A 16,090-nucleotide genomic window follows, 5' to 3' on the forward strand; every position below is an offset into this window, starting at 1 on the left:
GAGAAAAATAGGAAATTGTCATGTTTTATTGTAATATAGTGTCGGACTAAAGAGACACACTCTAAACAAACTGAAAGCAGAGGAAAGCACACCAATGATGACGAGAGGACATTCTAAGCCCTCAATATAATCTTGATGCTTGTTCCAACAGTACAGCAGACATTTCAAAAGAAAGAAAATATCAAACTGCAAACACAGATGGGCGTAAAAATAAGAGGAAGAAAACATCAACTGGCTAAAAGAGATGGCCTTATGATATCAGATGGTGTTATTTGTCTCAAAATCACCTCTGTCGAATGACACATTTTCACCTCTCAAATTTACATTTCCTGAATGCATAGAGACACCTCTTTTTCTTGTATAAAACTTGTAGACAATCTTTGTTTAGTGTTTACTTCACCAATGAGTGTGTCTTTTGGAAAATACATCAACGCTATGAGTAAGTATGCCAGATTCTATTTTTTACTTAATTTCACCAACAGTCCAAATTCTTCTCTTTGTTACAATAACAGTGTGGGTGGATAACAAGCTACACACCCTTATGATGTATTTACACACAAAGAGACTGGTTCTGCCTGCTTACTGGTCACAATGTTAATAATTGAAACATCACATCACCATTCCCAGTCACTTTTATTACAAATGTCCCGTTTTAAAAGTGCGAATTAATCACAATACATTGCATGACATGCATTAAAGCAAATAATTCATCTTTTTTTAATCGAATATCAGTTTGGTTTTTATTCATTTCAAATCTGTATTCCAGATGGTTTGTTTGTTTAAAAATAAAATCCCAATAAGGTATTCAGCTGCTTACAAGATCAAAAATGCATTTATTTGCTTTAAGTCATTTACTCAGTTAAAGGCGTATTCACGAGCTTCAGGTCCTTAGGTTAACTATTTTTATTACCAGGAGAGGGCGCCTGAGGAAATTTCCGAGACTCGCGAGAGAAGACAAATCTCACGAACGAGGCCGGTCTCCTTAAGTCTCGCGGTATTTCGCCCTTCCTCCTCTTTCACTCCCTGTAGCCAACATGGCAGTCGGCAAGAATAAGAGGCTGACCAAAGGCGGCAAAAAAGGTGCCAAAAAGAAGATGTAAGTAGAAAATTCTTTCACTATTATACAGAATGTTCTTTGCCCTTCTCACTAGCGTCAAGTTGGTACCAAATATGTGAAGGATGAAGCCGATTTCAAGTAGATGCCGTCGGGTCAGCGTTACTCTTCATCCCCGGCCTCTTTGTGGAGTCGAAACATGCTGCGTCCCGTTCACTCTAAGCTGTTCCTTTTATTCGTAATTCATTTAATCTACACTTCTACCGTGGGGTTGTTGGTCATTAAATTGCACATGACTGGGACAGTTTGACCGTTCAGTTATTATGCTTAACATTTTCAGCTGTATTATTAGCCACCAACGCTACATGCTAGCACGGCTTTAGCCGACTATTGCAACCAACATGGCAGCCGAATGCCACAATTCATGTGGATAGTTTTACTCTCTATCTTTACGTTACACGCGTGTCTAAAATCCACGGCCACGCTTAGGCCGTTAGGATCAGTTGGAAGTTAACCCACCACAATGCCTGCTAACCAAATCCGTGCTTATTGCAGTGCTGCTCAGCCGGTTTGCTAATTAACTAACGTTAGTTAGCTAATCTGCTCCAAATCTCTCCATATCACCGTGTGTGTGTGTTTTTACCTGCGCAACGAGTTGGGTCTGAGGTGCGTGTCTCTCTCCTGCAGTGTCGACCCCTTTTCCAAGAAGGACTGGTATGATGTCAAGGCACCAGCCATGTTCAACATTCGCAATCTTGGCAAGACCTTGGTCTCCAGGACTCAGGGAACCAGTAAGTGATAATTTAGTAAATTCTCTGTATTAAGCAATTATCATTAAGCCGTCAACATGCACGTACATCTGCAAGTTTGCCTGTTAATGACAGACCAAGACTATTTATAGTATAGAAATCTAGGTGTTCGATATGAAATCATATTGCAAAAGAACCCCCATACTACCAAGGCCCCACTGGCTCCTGTGTTTTTTGGTTTTCCTCACGTGTCTTATTCACAACCCCTTAGGAATCGCCTCTGATGGTCTTAAGGGACGTGTGTTCGAGGTGAGCCTCGCTGACCTGCAGAACGATGAGGTGGCCTTCCGCAAGTTCAAGCTCATCACCGAGGATGTTCAGGGCAAGAACTGCCTGACCAACTTCCACGGCATGGACCTGACTCGTGACAAGATGTGCTCCATGGTCAAGAAATGGCAGGTAATGATGGCGGCTTTAACTTCAATACCGCATGCCCCTGGTGGCATGTAATTGGAGCCATTTTGAGTTTAGTGACTGCACGACATTGACATGGGACACCTGCACTCGTTCTCAACTATTTAATAGTTAGCCATGTCCATCTTTTCCACATTTAACTGTATGCCTTCGATGAGAATGATGGATTAGTACTTGAAAGGCAACGTATTGCTGTGTAATGAAGTGCTGTTTAATGCTTGCTGGGGTTTAACTGTCAGTTGGAAACGCTTGAAACGTTAGAGCTACATTTAGGTCTTCGCCAATTCTTAAATGTATTTCTCTGGTAATGGTTACAAACTGGTACCGAGGTCTTTGAGCCATAAGCAGTTATAATGGGTTAGTACTATTATCAGTTTGGTGAATTATAAGAATGCTGTAGCCAATAAAATGGTATTGTTACGCCAAACAAACTGTCTGAAATCTAAATTTCTGTTTATAAGCAGTAATTCTAGAATACCTTTGATCATTGTTGAAGGGATGGCAGTTATATTAAGCCATATTCAATATATTTCTAATTAAGAAGCCAGGGGACAGTTACTTTAATGAATGCCGGTTGGTTTTAACCTGAATACCTGAGAACACTGTCAGGTTTAAGATTTTTATTGTGTATCTCCTTATTCTAACCAGAATTTATTTTGTTTGTTCTCAGACCATGATTGAAGCCCATGTGGATGTGAAGACCACCGACGGCTACCTTCTGCGCCTGTTTTGCGTGGGTTTCACAAAGAAGCGCACCAATCAGATCAGGAAGACGTCGTACGCCCAGCACCAGCAGGTCCGTCAGATTCGCAAGAAGATGATGGAGATCATGACCCGGGAGGTTCAGACCAACGACCTGAAGGAAGTTGTCAACAAGCTGTAAGTATAAAGTCTAGTCAACCAATTTGTTTAATGTTTTTTTCTACACAAAACACGTGGTTGTAATGGTCCAAGTCATTCAGTATAAATAAAAGCAGACAATTTATGAAGCTTTGTCAATTGGGACAAAAACAACAAAGTGGTCAGCTTAGACAAGCGAGCAGAATGTTGGTTTATGAGACAGGTGCAGCAAGTTTACTTAAAGTTGGGCGTACACTTTCATTAATGTGTTTTTTATGATTTGTTCCAGGATCCCTGACAGCGTGGGAAAGGACATTGAGAAGGCTTGCCAGTCCATCTACCCTCTTCACGACGTCTTTGTGCGCAAGGTCAAGATGCTGAAGAAGCCCAAGTTTGAGTGTAAGGGAATCCCAGCTTTAACAAGTTATTTTTAACACGTGATGATCGGCTGATTACTGCCCATTGAGATCACCGACTGTTGCAATGATAAACTTACTGTTTCCATTGATTGTGTGGAAGGGTGAAGTAGATTTGCTCAGGCTGTTTCCAGGTTGAATCTTGAGTGCGCTTTGAGGCGTGAGGGATTAAATCATTAAAGCATCATTGCAGTTTTCACTTCAAGCATCAAGCTTAAATTTTGCCAGTATCCTCTTCACATCTTGAAGTCAAAAGCTTTTCATGTTCTGTTACAGTGGGTAAACTGATGGAGCTCCACGGCGAGGGCGGTGCCACCAGCACTGCAAAGCCAACAGGTGATGACACTGGCGCCAAGGTGGAGAGGGCCGATGGCTATGAGCCCCCCATCCAGGAGACCGTCTAAAACACCTAACAGATTTAATAAAAAATGTAAATGACCAACAAACTTTTTCTGCCTCGTGTTTTTGTGCACAAGTTGAAAGCTATAAGAAACCAAAGTAATTTTACACTTTAAAATTGAGAAACTATTCCCTTTACATTAGTTTATTTGACTTATTTAAAGCAGGTAAAAAAAATAATTTACAATGATTACAGTGCCAAGGGGCAGTTTTGACTTAAGACTTAAGACTAGGCCTCATTTCAAACCCTTATTCACAATGTGAGAATGTTTTACAACCATATGCACATCTAATTCTAAATATCTACAATTAATGTTCATGAACAAACATGACTGGGTAAAAGATCCTGGCAAAAGGTCAAGCTAAAATAAAAACCAGGCTGCTATGTAGAAATGATGCTTGCTCACATATTTCATCTAAGCTTTTGTAATTCATTTTACTTGCCGTCTTGTGGAAATCCTCTTTGATGTAACATTCTTCTGTGGCCAGGGACGGTAATACACATGTGTGCCAAACACTTCTGACATTACGTCAAATAGCCTTTATTTACAGTTTCGGAATATAAAAAGCGCAGTGCCATACAGAGCATCTGTGGGATGAGAGCATGGCTTCGCACTGTGCATCCGATCTGTCGCCAAGGCATGTCCCAAATTTCAGTGCTTCTTCATCCAAAACCCATCAGAAATGGGAATGCATTGGTGCAGAAGGAAACGCATGTGAATGGGACTTTATATCTCGCCCTCAACACGTTTATTGCGGATGACAGCGGCAGGTGATTTGACACAGACTACAGGAGTAATCTTAGCCTGGCTGTTCGCCTGCTCTGGAGCAGGCCAGGTGCAAAGAATAATACATCTCCATGGTTACTTGGCTGGGTTGAATTCAACCTGCGTTTGTGCAACGAAGTCTAAGCTAAATTCATCCAGGATAACTTGAATTTCCTGGTTTCGTGCAATAGCCGCCTGGTCAAAATGATCTTTGAGATGTTTACATGTAGACACATCATCGGCTACAAAGTATTCCATTCAAGCTTCCAACCGCTTTCCATTATAAACGTAGAGATGGAAATAAATTGTCAGGTAACTCCACAAATATCAGTGATGGGAGGAAAATAATCAAACCACTAGATGGTGCTTATGTATAGTGTTAAATATTGAATGCTGTAATTGTAAACCAGCTTTACTTTATTAATTTACAGTCATGAAAAACCCTCACGTATAAGTTAAGACATCAAGTGGAGAAAAAAAAAAAAAGTTATACAACATGTGGAGGAAATAACGCACTCCAGGTTCAGTTCAGACTTCCGCTGCTGAAAACCTGCTCTTAGTTCAGGTCATCCGGTGTGACGTCACACTACTCCAGTACTTGCACGTAGTTTCTAGGGACCAGAGCCCGTTTCCCTCTCAACTCCCCCAGGAACCACTCTCCATCAACGGCCTCCAGGCCAGTGATGATATCCCCAGCCTAAAAAGAAGAAGGCAGAGCTCATCAGAACGCCGATGACCTTCCACAGATCACCTGGAATGGATCTATTGGGGGCCGATCGGCCTACCTGCAGGCTCAGCTCCTCGTCACATTCTGGCGTGAAGTCGAACATGGCCCTGCCTCTACTTCCAGCAGCTCCGCTCTGCTGGTTATTAGCCTGCTGACCTGCTGACGGAAATCACACACCTCAGGAATGGATGATTAACAATGGTGCCGGTTTGACTGCTGCGACTACAATGCCTAATTAAAGCTACGGCGCAGTGGTTTTCGTTGACTTATTCAAATAGTAAATTGAATATCCAAACAAACTATTTGAGTCATAAAGCAAATGTAGCCACACAAAAGCACTTTTTGAAGTTTATCCTGCTAAAGAAGGAGAATCCATAAATGTTTATAAAAGAGATGCACAGGTTTAATTGGACCAGAAAGTGGACACATGAAGATTCCCCTTCGGGAAAGTAGAAATTATTCACGTGTGTCACAAGTGTCCTCTGAAATAAAACGCATGTTATTACCTGCACACTGTGCTACACGGCAGTTTGTGATTTAGATTACTTCAACGCCCTATTTGCCCTCTGCCTCCATTGACGACCCTCTCCTCGCCGTACCTGCGGCGCTCTCGACGTAGGCCCGGGGGAACGCGCCCTCTCTGCCGCCGAGCCGCCCGAAGCTCCAGTCGCCGTCCAGGTGGCGGCTGACCAGGATCCGGTCGCCCCGTTCGAACGACAGGCTGCCGTCCGAGTCGCCGGCGTAGTCGTACAGCGCCGTTGCCCACTCCACGCCGGGCTGAGGCGGTTCGGCCGCGCGAGCGTGCGTGCTCGCAGAGGACACCATGCCTGTGGGAGCAAATGATGTCCACTTGGGTATTATTAAAGTATTGATGTATCACTTTAATAATGCAGCATTATTTACCTCTGTTTTTGTGGATTTTGACATGGTGGACAGTTTATATTTGATACAATGTACATTTTACACGTTCCTTCCTTAAAGTTTTATTTTGCAGACTTTTTTGCTCTTTGAAAAACAGGATCTTCATGAAGGGGATTAAAACCAATGTATTTACCTAATATTTTTAAAACAGGGCTCCTGGTTATAACCATGAAATCCACTAATTATCGGTAAATAGAGACAAAGTGATGTCAAAGTTCTTTCGCCGATACTTGTTGCTTGGGAACCATACAAACGTTTCACTTCTGACTAAATCAAATGTTATTGGAACCCTTTGTGAGGAGGGACGTCCCCTCTTGGCCTCAGTGTGTTTTAAACTCCTGGCTGAGTGAATGGAGGCCTTTCTGTAAACAGCCATTTAATGAAATAGAAACAGAAGCATAAATTCCTGACATGCCTCTGAGCCTGCCACCATAAAGCCCCTCCATCGATGCACAGAGCTGCCGCATAAACGTTCCCATCTTTAGAACAACGTGTATCACAAGCGCAGTTGACTTTTCGCCGTCATAATCAGCACGTTAGGAACCAAAGGAAATTGTTTTAAAACCACGTTATCTTACCGGGCATCGCTATCCCGGCGGAATGCCTCTTCTGCAGACTCGTGGCTGGGGGCAGATCCTCGATGACCTCCACGAAGTTGAGAGGGACGAGACCGGTCGAGGCGCCGATCCGGCCCCGGGCCCACTCCTCCCCGACGTACGCCTTCAGCTGGATCACGTCTCCCTCGGAGAACGACAGCTCGTCGTCGCCGGCCTTGCCCTCAAAGTCGAACTTCGCCACGCATCTCGGACCGCTAGAGCATTTTCCAACCATCACCGTAAGGACAAGTGCGTGTCACGTGACAAGTGCGTGGTGTGAAGTCCCTACCTGACTGTTGTGGACGGCGGTCTTGCTTTCTGTTCGCGGGGCGGCTTCGGGGAATTTGACTAGTTGGAGAAATAATGATGCTTTTTCTTTTTTTCGTCCTTTAAATCATACAAAGCATTCAACCAAAAACCAATGCAATGAAGGAATGGATTTCAGTGGATGAGACTTACCAGGACTTTGACATAACTGATGGGAAAGAAACCGGTGGATCCCCTACAAGTGCCTCTGTACCACTGACTGTCCAGCTGCTCCACCGTGGTCACAACATCGCCTGCTCTCAGGCCCAGCTCTCCTGGCCCCTCTGTGTGTGTGTGTGCAAAAACCCTAAACATTATCTCAAATGTGAAACCACATCATTTGCTTTGTCATTTGTCTCTCTTTCTCTAAATTCTTCATTGGTGAGCATGCAGGTGTTGCTGTAGGCATATTTCTTTAACAATGGGCACAGCTGGGATGGTAAATCAAGCTAAAAGCCGCTCCAGCATTAAGAGTGAGCGGACAAGCCGTCGCTCTCTCCAACACTCGAAAATACATTTGACTAATCCTAAAAGCACCCAATTTAGTTAATCCATTGTACGTATATTTTACCACTGGAGCGAACAAGGCGAGCTGCTGCTTTACTCAAATCGCCTCCTGCGTCTAGCTGCAAGAATACATAACTTTCGACAAGAAAGTCGAACCTATTCTTTACATACATGTCTCACGTTAATAATATTGTCTATCAACTTTGCAGCTATTTGTGTCTAAAACAAAAAAAAGTGATGCGTCACCTGGATTGAAGTCATGTGTGGCCTGCACTTTAAGCTCAGAACCAGCTTCACCTGAACCGGCATCCTGCAGGGAGAGAGGTTAAAAAGGTAACGCAGAGCCCACCGGGCGATATATACCCAATATATACCCAAGCTCCTCTCATTAATATCACCTGTGGCGGCGCTGGGTCTGAGAAGGAGGAAAGAGGAGTAATGACCACCATGTGAGCCTTTTGTACTCCTCCTTTGCTTTCCCCGACTTGGCACTGGAACACGTCGTGGTCAATCTCATCTAGCAGCAGGAGCACCTCGTTTTTCTGTTGTGAAACGGACAACAAAAGGCTGTTCACTGGGACAGGACCAACGGCGCCGACGTGGTTTTACATTACAGCACGTAAGCCGGGGGAACGCGGGTTTTGGACACCTGAAATGACAGTTCTCCCGCGTTACTCCCGTTGTAGTCGAAGGCAGCGATCCCATGAGGAAGTTGGAGCTGTTGAATGGAAGCAGAAAAAAAATTAAAAACCCGTGCGGATCGGGTGGTATTTAAAACAGGGTCGTGCAGTGGGACGCGTCTCACGGTGTATTTGTTGTAGAGGCTGTGGCCGGGGTTGGGCCTCGGAGGGAGGACACTTCTTCTCCTTTGGGACTGCGGTTTTGGGGGAGGTTCCAAATACAGTGATTGGGATCGACCTATGGCCTGCATGTTGGGCACGGCCGGTCTTGCCGGGCCGGTCTTGGCAAGGGGTGGGCGAGGAGGAAGGGTTTTGCTCGTAGACAGCCTCCTGGAGTGCAACACCAGAAATCAAGTTGGGTCGCATGTTTTGCAAAGTCGTTCACGTTTAAAAAAAAAAAAATTCTTTCTGAATTCTTTCCACTCCCACTCACCGAGGTGGTAACGACGGTTCCGGCCCAGAGGGGAAAGACTCCTACAAACAAAGCCAAAAGGAGCGTTAATATCGCTATATAAGTGAGCTAAGAATAGCACAAAAGCCAGCGCAACACAAAAACCCCCCTCACAGGTGCACCGAGAATGACCTGCTCTGTGGTTCGGAGGTCTCATTGAGACGATGCTCTCACCTGGCGGGGGAAGGTGGGGGTCTGGCTCTGTCGGTTGTTCCCCGAGGGGTTTCGGGAGCCAATGGGCTTCTGGGCAGGAAGAGGAGGGGTGCGGTCCTCGCAGTTAGCTGACAACGAGAAGAGAGCTCTCTGTAAAACCTGCGCTCCGTCCCGTCCCGTCGGCAGCGTATTTTTGACGCTTTGCCGCGCGGCGCCGAACCTCACCCGGTGACCCGGTGAAACTGGGGACCCTGATAGTGGTCGGCCTCCGTGTCAGACTCTGCCTGTTGGAAGACCCCCCGTCGGTGTCCGAGCCGTGCTGAGGTTTGAAGGGGATGTGATCTGAACACAGAGACAGTATTCTAAGTATTTGTAAATTTGTTATGTGCTAACTTAGATGAATCTACGCGACCCATGAAAGAAAAGAAAATGCTCCTCACTTGATGAACTGTCCGAATACGGATCCTCTGTGTCTATAGAGGTCGAGTTGTGGTTATTTATATTAAAGTTGGGCTTCAGGGCTTCCTTAAAAGGCTTCACCGTGGGGGAAGGACGCACGCCCTCTCCGTGGATGCTCTTGGCTGACCTCTTGTTGAACAAAGTCTCCAGCTCCTCCTTCACCGGTCCGGGGGACGGTTCGGGGACTTTGGGGAGGTTCCTGAACGACGCGCTTCGATAGTCCACATTGTGGCTGAACTGGGGCTTAAGCGAGACAGAAGGCTTGGCGGCAACCGGGGGTCTGCCGGCTGCCTTCCCGAAAGCCGATTCCGGTTGGTCAGCGGCGTTCTCCTCCTCGGGGCCGGAGTGGGTCTCAAAGGCTTGGATCCTGGCCCGGATATTGCGCTGACTGATGTTGCCGTTCATTTTGACACCTGCGCCCTCCTCCAAAAGGTCGGCGTCGGCGCTGTTGTTGTTCCCCTCACACTCGAGCTCCTTCAAATGCCTGCAGGCGGTGACCTCCTCCGGATCCGATCGAAGGCCGTCACAATGTTCACGGGGCTCCACCGAAGTCTGGACCGTCACCTTTGGTCTGGTGCGAGGGAGCGGAACGGGGCGACGGCGGGGCGACGGGTCGGGGGAAGAGGGAGCAGTTTCGGGAAAGTCCCAGTGTACGGTGACGGATCCACTGCGGCTGGAACCGGGCCGGTCACTTGGCTCTTCGGCGTTTGCGGGTACTCGGGAATTGGTGCCCACTGGTCCCCTGTCCGCAGGTTTTGCTAGAGACGGCCTCGGCGGTTTTCGCGGCTTTTCACCTGGGAGGAGATGCAGCCACCGTGAAATAATCCCCATGTGGAGCGAAAAATAGGTTTACCCCCGCTCCCTCGTGTCACTCACCCGCAGGTCTTTTTCTTGAGCACAGTGGAGCAGCAGCGCGGGTCGCGTCCTCCGGCGCGGGGTCGGTCTGCGTGGCACTTGTGGCGGTGCGGGCGCTCCGACGGGGGGGCGCAGTGGGCTTGACGACGCGCTCCTCCTGGGTCTGCTTTTGAATCACCTGGTCATAGGGTGGTGGGGGCTAAGCCATGAGAAAGACACACCAGCACACTCAATCTCAATATTTAGACCTTCACGTGGGGCAGATAAAACAAACACAAACACAAAGAAATGGAGCATCGTTGACTGATGAAAAACAATCTCAGATGAGGACTACCTGGGGAACAGCCTGGATGCCTGCAGACCAGCCCGACTGAGGGGGATGAGGGAAAACCGCAGGGTTCCCTGAGAACCAGATGTTACTGGCCAGAGGTTGTCCTGAGAGGATGGTGATCTCTGGCCGTCTGGAAAACCCCCCCAAAAAAAACACATAAGACAAACATTCAGTAAACTATAGTGCCCATCAGCATTTTTTTTGTATTAGCCTAACTTGAAAAACACAGCTCTTATGTTTTTTTTTTCGTAAAGCAACAGCACAACATGCTGAAAAATGAGATGACAACAGTTGTCTCTTTCAATCCACATCAGAAGCAAAATGTCTGGTCGCAAAGACGACACCAACCAGGGTCATTATGCTCTATACTCTAAAATGACTCTTTACGTTACCTTCTTTCTCTGCTGTGGTCACTCTTAGTGTTTGTGCTTGCTGAAGGAAGAGAGATAATATTGTGTCATAGATTTCCCTGCACACATTTATTTCTACCTCTCAATATGAACACGCATATTTTACTTATTTGTCACATAAGAGCTTTCATTTTACACACAAAAAGCTTCGTCAAACGGCAACTTACTCCGTTTGACAGCAGCTCGTATCGAGTTCAGAGGCACTTGTCTGGAGAGGGAGCAGAACAGGAGAACCAATTACCACTAAGGTGTGGGGAGCTGCTTCATACCTTTGTGGTGACTCAACAGTAAATAAAAGAAATGCGTTTCCTTTTCCCAGAAGAAAGTCACACAGTACGCTCCGTCTATACTGCTACGGTTGTTACAAAGACAAAGAGGACTCGACGTCACTTGGAACAAAAAAAGATTCACTAAAGGCGGGTGCATCATTAACGCGGCCTGCTCATTGGGGAACGGCTGCAGGACGATGATGCAAACCTTCAAATCACGTTGATTCATGTTCGGCGAGGATGATCGGGGTATTGTTTTGGCCCATTCACAACCTCACGGGTCAACATCAGCATATCTGACCGTTAAAGTGACAGTGACCCGTTTCAGCAACAGAGAAGAGTTTGGGGAAACTTTGTACCTTGAATGATCTGGCTTGGTTCTTTCAGGATGAGCTGTAGAAAAAAGGGACAAAGAGGGGGCAGGTTTTAAATGTGATGTGAGACAAAGATAACATCCTGGCCCCTAATCAACATTCATTTATTCTAGTAATATATATATAGTCTAGAAATAATATGGCAAAATATTCAAAAGTTTCATGATGCAGGACAGAGACACAGTTTGGATTTTTTTTTGGGGGGGGGGGGGGGGGGGGGGGGGGGGGTTGCGGTGGGATTACGAGCCCAAGTGTACAGACAAAGCAAACAGGGACAATAGTGGTCAGATGCGTCATGACGGCAGCAGGAGGCAACAACACTGAAAACGGCAGGAAGTGAGTCCAAACATCAGCAACATCAGGGATGATGTCAAATGTGTGTATGTTTGTGCGGTTTCGGATTTTCAAGCAAATAGTAAAAATGATTTTTCAATGTTAATAATAAATTCAATTTAATAATCCAATAGACTCGTGACATTTCTAAGCTGTGGATCTTATGTGGATGAAAACCCCTTATGAGTAAAGCTGAGGATCATAACTTTAAAACAACTAGAGGTGGATGCTTAAAATTAACAAAGGGAAGAGCCACCCGTGATGTCACTTACACTAAAAATATATTTTAGTCATAAGCTTCCAAAACAAGCGAGACGTTTCTAACTTTTAAAACAGAAACAATTTGACATGATGTCTCTTAAAAAAAGCTTCCCAGTGTCACCTTAAGACGTGGCCGTAGTTTCATTCCAATCACTGACTGCTAATAGACGGAACTCTTTCAACTAGAAATACAAGAACCGGAGCCTAACCGGCCGGATAGACAAAACATCTGGATCAACCAGTCAGTCTAAAGCTAAAATTTACACAGAAGGAATGGTGATGTCATAGGATACATTTTCCATCAACGCAGTTAGTTGTTTTGCATGATGTTTTTTTTAGAGTAAACCTTTTTAAAAGAAAAATAAAACAGGCAGTGATTGAAGCAAGCATCGTTGTTCCCTCCACGCCTGAAACCGGCACCTCGTTGGCACTCGAGTCCACCTGTTGCACCTGTTGCTTGTTATCTGTCGGCGGCACCGAGCCACTGCCAACACGGGTGGAGGGGGGGAAAGAGATTTTCTGCACTTTCACACCACGGCGAGGAAGCACTGCCTGGGAAAGCGTGGAGAGCGGCGTCAACTCATCCGACACCATTTCTTTGTAAACAGCCCCTGAACGACGTGACACAAGGCCGGACTGGGCTTTACTTTCATTTATTTTACGCGAGTCTGCCGGTGGCCTCTCTCGTGATTTTAAAAACAAAGGGTATGATCCTACCTCAGAGGTACTTAAAGGGAACAAATATCAAATCCTCAGCATCAAGAGAGTATTCCCCACCAGGATCCTCCCTCCACGGAGTGTCTGAGTGTGCACACGTCGCACACACACACACACACCCTCAGACAGCAGGAGAGAAAGGGAGGGCCCTGTTCACCTGGGCCAATCTGATTAACCGGAATGTGGTCAAGCAGGAAATTCACGCAGCAAAAAGGGCTGATCCCTTCAAACGTGTAAAAGAACTTGAATGATTTGGATGAATAGCTCTACTGTGTCTTGCAAAGCTGCGATTTGGCAGCAGATTGGAGTGATGTGTATCAATTAAACCAATCTAACTTTACATATATTGCACCTTTTACAAAAGGGGTTGGTGTGGAAAAAGCACGACAAGGGGAGTATGTACTACGTATGTTAACTAATACCCAGACAAAGCAGGCTTTCCTAACTGCCATATCTCTGGTGGCATATAGCTGTTCAAGTTGCCATTAAATCAAGCGTCTACAGCTGCTAAGCGGCTCGGTTATGGGCTGAGAACGTCATCTCCGTTATTTACTTTCATTTGGGTGATTAACACCACCAACGAGCACACCCAAAAGCTGCCGAGGTCAGCGAGAAAAAGATTCCCTCCACAGCTGCGTTCTCACGTCAAAGCGCGCCGACATCACTCCGACAAAAGGGAAAGAAAGAAAGATGGACTTTAATAAGCCTCTAATTCAGGGAGCCCCTGCAACACCTCCATTATGGCGAAGGCCCGGTGATGGCGGAATGAATCCTGTCAGAATGTCACTCTGAAAAAGGACGAGGGGGGGGGGGGGGAAGCAGACAGGAACAGCGTGTTTGTGGACACGGACAGAATGTCGGCACCCAGACAGCTGGTGGGGGTTAGGGTGTGGTTGGGGAGGGGGAGGGTTTAAGTCTGAGCCCATCCACTGTCTGCGGATGGCAGGCCACGGGGGGGGGAGGGAGGAGGGAGGAGGGAGGGGGGGTCACAAGTGTTTGCACAGCAGGTGTTGCACTCGGAGAGGGGAAATTCAAACTGAGACACGAGTTGCAGAGGCAGCTGATGTTTGTAAATCACATCCATCAGTATGAATTACATCAATCATCAGCATATTGTTGTCATGGCAAGCAATTATTTCATTATTTCATCATTTCAACCAAATGAAAACTATTTTTACTTTAGTATTTTGTCTGAAAAGTAAAATATAGACATATAAACCATGCTAAATTGTTTCTTATTGTTTAAGAGTTTTAAATCTTAAAGCACCTGAGAGAATAGCAAGGGTATCTAGGCACAACCTTGGTGGACATTTAAATATCTGGAGATTAATCTCTCCAGACATTACAGGATGAAATCACACATTCATCATAGGTATCAAAAGCTTCTGACTGCAGAAGCTACAACTAAAGTGACTATGTGTAAATGTTCACCTCTGTTTTTGTTATTGGTGCCATATCTACAAATCAAGCAGATTTTGCATGTTGATCGTTTAATGCGTTTCTCTTTCTGTGCTCCTTTAGCTTCCAATCATTTCTGCTTACTCTTTTCCATTATTCGTGCTCACATTTGCTGCAAATGCAGATGTGAGGATCCACATGTCTAAAGAGCTTTATTGTATTTAGTACATAAATGCCGGATTTAAACAGCGGCTGCCAGGAAAGTCCACCCATTTCTGTTTAAACGATCCGCATATTTGTATTTGTTAGAAATGGGTAAATTTGTAACCCTGTGCATCAAACTAAATCATATTAAGCGTTCAGACAACGGATGATGTACAGAGGACATATTGTAAGTCCCCGTTAGAGGACCGTTGACCTACGATCACAAACCAAACCAACCTGTTGCCTGGTTCCTGTAGGTCGGGACGTCTCTCCGACCCGCGCGCTCCTCCTCTTCCTCATCCTCGCGACGGGCTTCGGCCATAGAGGATTGACACAAAAAGTACAGCAGAAATCCTTGATTAGGAGTTTTCCCAGGTGTCACGTGTCCGCGTAGAGCGTCGGCTTCCTGGTCTCCCGCGTGGGGGTGTGGGGGACTCGGTGCGTCTCTGACCCCGCAGCGTGCGTCAGGACCCCGACGGACACGCGATCAGCCCACTCTGACTCCCGACCATGTGTCCCTGTCAGAGAGGGGGGGTGTCCGTGTGATGTTTGCGCAGCGTGTGTGTTTGTGCGCGTGGGGACGCACGCATTCATGTAATGAATGTGTAATAACAATAAGTCAGGTTGGCTGATGTTCGTGTTGTTTTATTTTGTTAGTGCAGCTTTAACATCTCTCCACTGTAAAAGGCTCTCGAAGGCCTTTTGAATCTGTAATACTTTGGTGAAAAGTATTTGAGTAATCTAATAACATTTTGAGGTCATTTTAATATAGGGGAAACTTGTTAGTCCTCTACATCTATTTCAATGACTTTATGTTGTAGTTCCTTTAGTGAAATCTTGTTTGCAGGACTCTTTTTTCATACTGTGGCATCTAAATACTTCTAAAAACTGCATTTAAATGGCATATCCACCAGATGTCCCTGTAGACCTGGACATCTTCATGATCGGGTTCAATATGAACTCAAAACATAAATGTCTCTTTCATTGGAACCAGTGTCGAGAGAAAAGTACAGGGCAATTGTGAATTGCTTCTAACTGATTCTATTATGACTTGGGCTTAAAATCCACCAGTCAGGCGTAAACACAGGTTCTGCCTTCATCACAACGCCACTGTAGCATTGTATGCTGGAAATGCAAAGGACGCACTAGAACTGCAGATGAGAACATTGGGTGGATGTAGGGACACTAAAGCCTAAAGATCACAATGTGAGGAGAAATACATCATCAAAAATAACAATGCATGTCGCAGTGAATGCAAAATGAGAACTATTTATTATAAATATTTGAGTCTTCCTGCCCTTGCACTTTGCCCTTTTGTCCACCAGAGGGCGACACACTGAGGAATTTCGAACTCTAATAATATGTGCTCTTTTTATCGGGTCTTGATAAAAGTAACCAGGATTACTTTGTGATATGCATCTAGATCAGTAGGATCAAGC

General features: G+C 45.6%; 2 protein-coding genes across 3 annotated transcripts; one reads left to right on the forward strand and one right to left on the reverse strand.

Annotated features, from left to right (window-relative positions):
- The first annotated feature begins 1,030 nt into the window (after nucleotides 1-1,030).
- rps3a (ribosomal protein S3A) lies at nucleotides 1,031-3,979 on the forward strand. The gene is made up of 6 exons (XM_037471232.2): nucleotides 1,031-1,096; nucleotides 1,742-1,845; nucleotides 2,075-2,262; nucleotides 2,948-3,156; nucleotides 3,407-3,516; nucleotides 3,810-3,979. Exons 1-6 carry the CDS (start codon nucleotides 1,035-1,037, stop codon nucleotides 3,935-3,937), a joined length of 801 nt encoding a protein of 266 aa, XP_037327129.1. The 5' UTR covers nucleotides 1,031-1,034; the 3' UTR covers nucleotides 3,938-3,979.
- A 185-nt stretch (nucleotides 3,980-4,164) lies between these two features.
- On the reverse strand, nucleotides 4,165-15,133 carry sh3d19 (SH3 domain containing 19). Of its 2 annotated transcripts, none has more exons than XM_037471229.2 (20): nucleotides 14,889-15,133; nucleotides 11,724-11,757; nucleotides 11,263-11,303; nucleotides 11,078-11,117; nucleotides 10,689-10,815; nucleotides 10,376-10,532; nucleotides 9,481-10,293; nucleotides 9,266-9,382; nucleotides 9,062-9,168; nucleotides 8,870-8,910; nucleotides 8,562-8,766; nucleotides 8,406-8,474; nucleotides 8,155-8,298; nucleotides 8,003-8,066; nucleotides 7,403-7,533; nucleotides 7,233-7,291; nucleotides 6,926-7,158; nucleotides 6,026-6,253; nucleotides 5,485-5,585; nucleotides 4,165-5,396 (listed from the first exon to the last, which is right to left on the reverse strand). In XM_037471229.2, exons 1-20 carry the CDS (start codon nucleotides 14,971-14,973, stop codon nucleotides 5,286-5,288), a joined length of 2,907 nt encoding a protein of 968 aa, XP_037327126.2. In that variant the 5' UTR covers nucleotides 14,974-15,133; the 3' UTR covers nucleotides 4,165-5,285. The 2 variants fall into 2 exon arrangements, with proteins under 2 accessions (XP_037327126.2, XP_037327124.2); XM_037471227.2 differs by having other exon boundaries at nucleotides 10,376-10,553.
- Between the last annotated feature and the right edge of the window lie 957 nt (nucleotides 15,134-16,090).

Source organism: Pungitius pungitius, chromosome 9 (genome assembly GCF_949316345.1).
Source record: "Pungitius pungitius chromosome 9, fPunPun2.1, whole genome shotgun sequence".
Lineage (NCBI taxonomy): Eukaryota > Metazoa > Chordata > Actinopteri > Perciformes > Gasterosteidae > Pungitius > Pungitius pungitius.

What these genes read in the sequence shown, in the direction of transcription:
- sh3d19 (XM_037471227.2), bottom strand. Translation starts at nt 14,973, where the DNA reads ATGGCCGAAGCCCGTCGCGAGGATGAGGAAGAGGAGGAGCGCGCGGGT. An exon ending in CCGCCGTCCACAACAGTCAG is followed by an intron (nt 7,159 to 7,232) that starts GTAGGGACTTCA and finishes AAAATGCTCTAG; the next exon opens with CGGTCCGAGATGCGTGGCGA. An exon ending in ACGAGGAGCTGAGCCTGCAG is followed by an intron (nt 5,397 to 5,484) that starts GTAGGCCGATCG and finishes TCTTCTTTTTAG; the next exon opens with GCTGGGGATATCATCACTGG.
- rps3a (XM_037471232.2), top strand. Translation starts at nt 1,035, where the DNA reads ATGGCAGTCGGCAAGAATAAGAGGCTGACCAAAGGCGGCAAAAAAGGT. An exon ending in AAGGAAGTTGTCAACAAGCT is followed by an intron (nt 3,157 to 3,406) that starts GTAAGTATAAAG and finishes GATTTGTTCCAG; the next exon opens with GATCCCTGACAGCGTGGGAA. An exon ending in GAAGAAGCCCAAGTTTGAGT is followed by an intron (nt 3,517 to 3,809) that starts GTAAGGGAATCC and finishes GTTCTGTTACAG; the next exon opens with TGGGTAAACTGATGGAGCTC.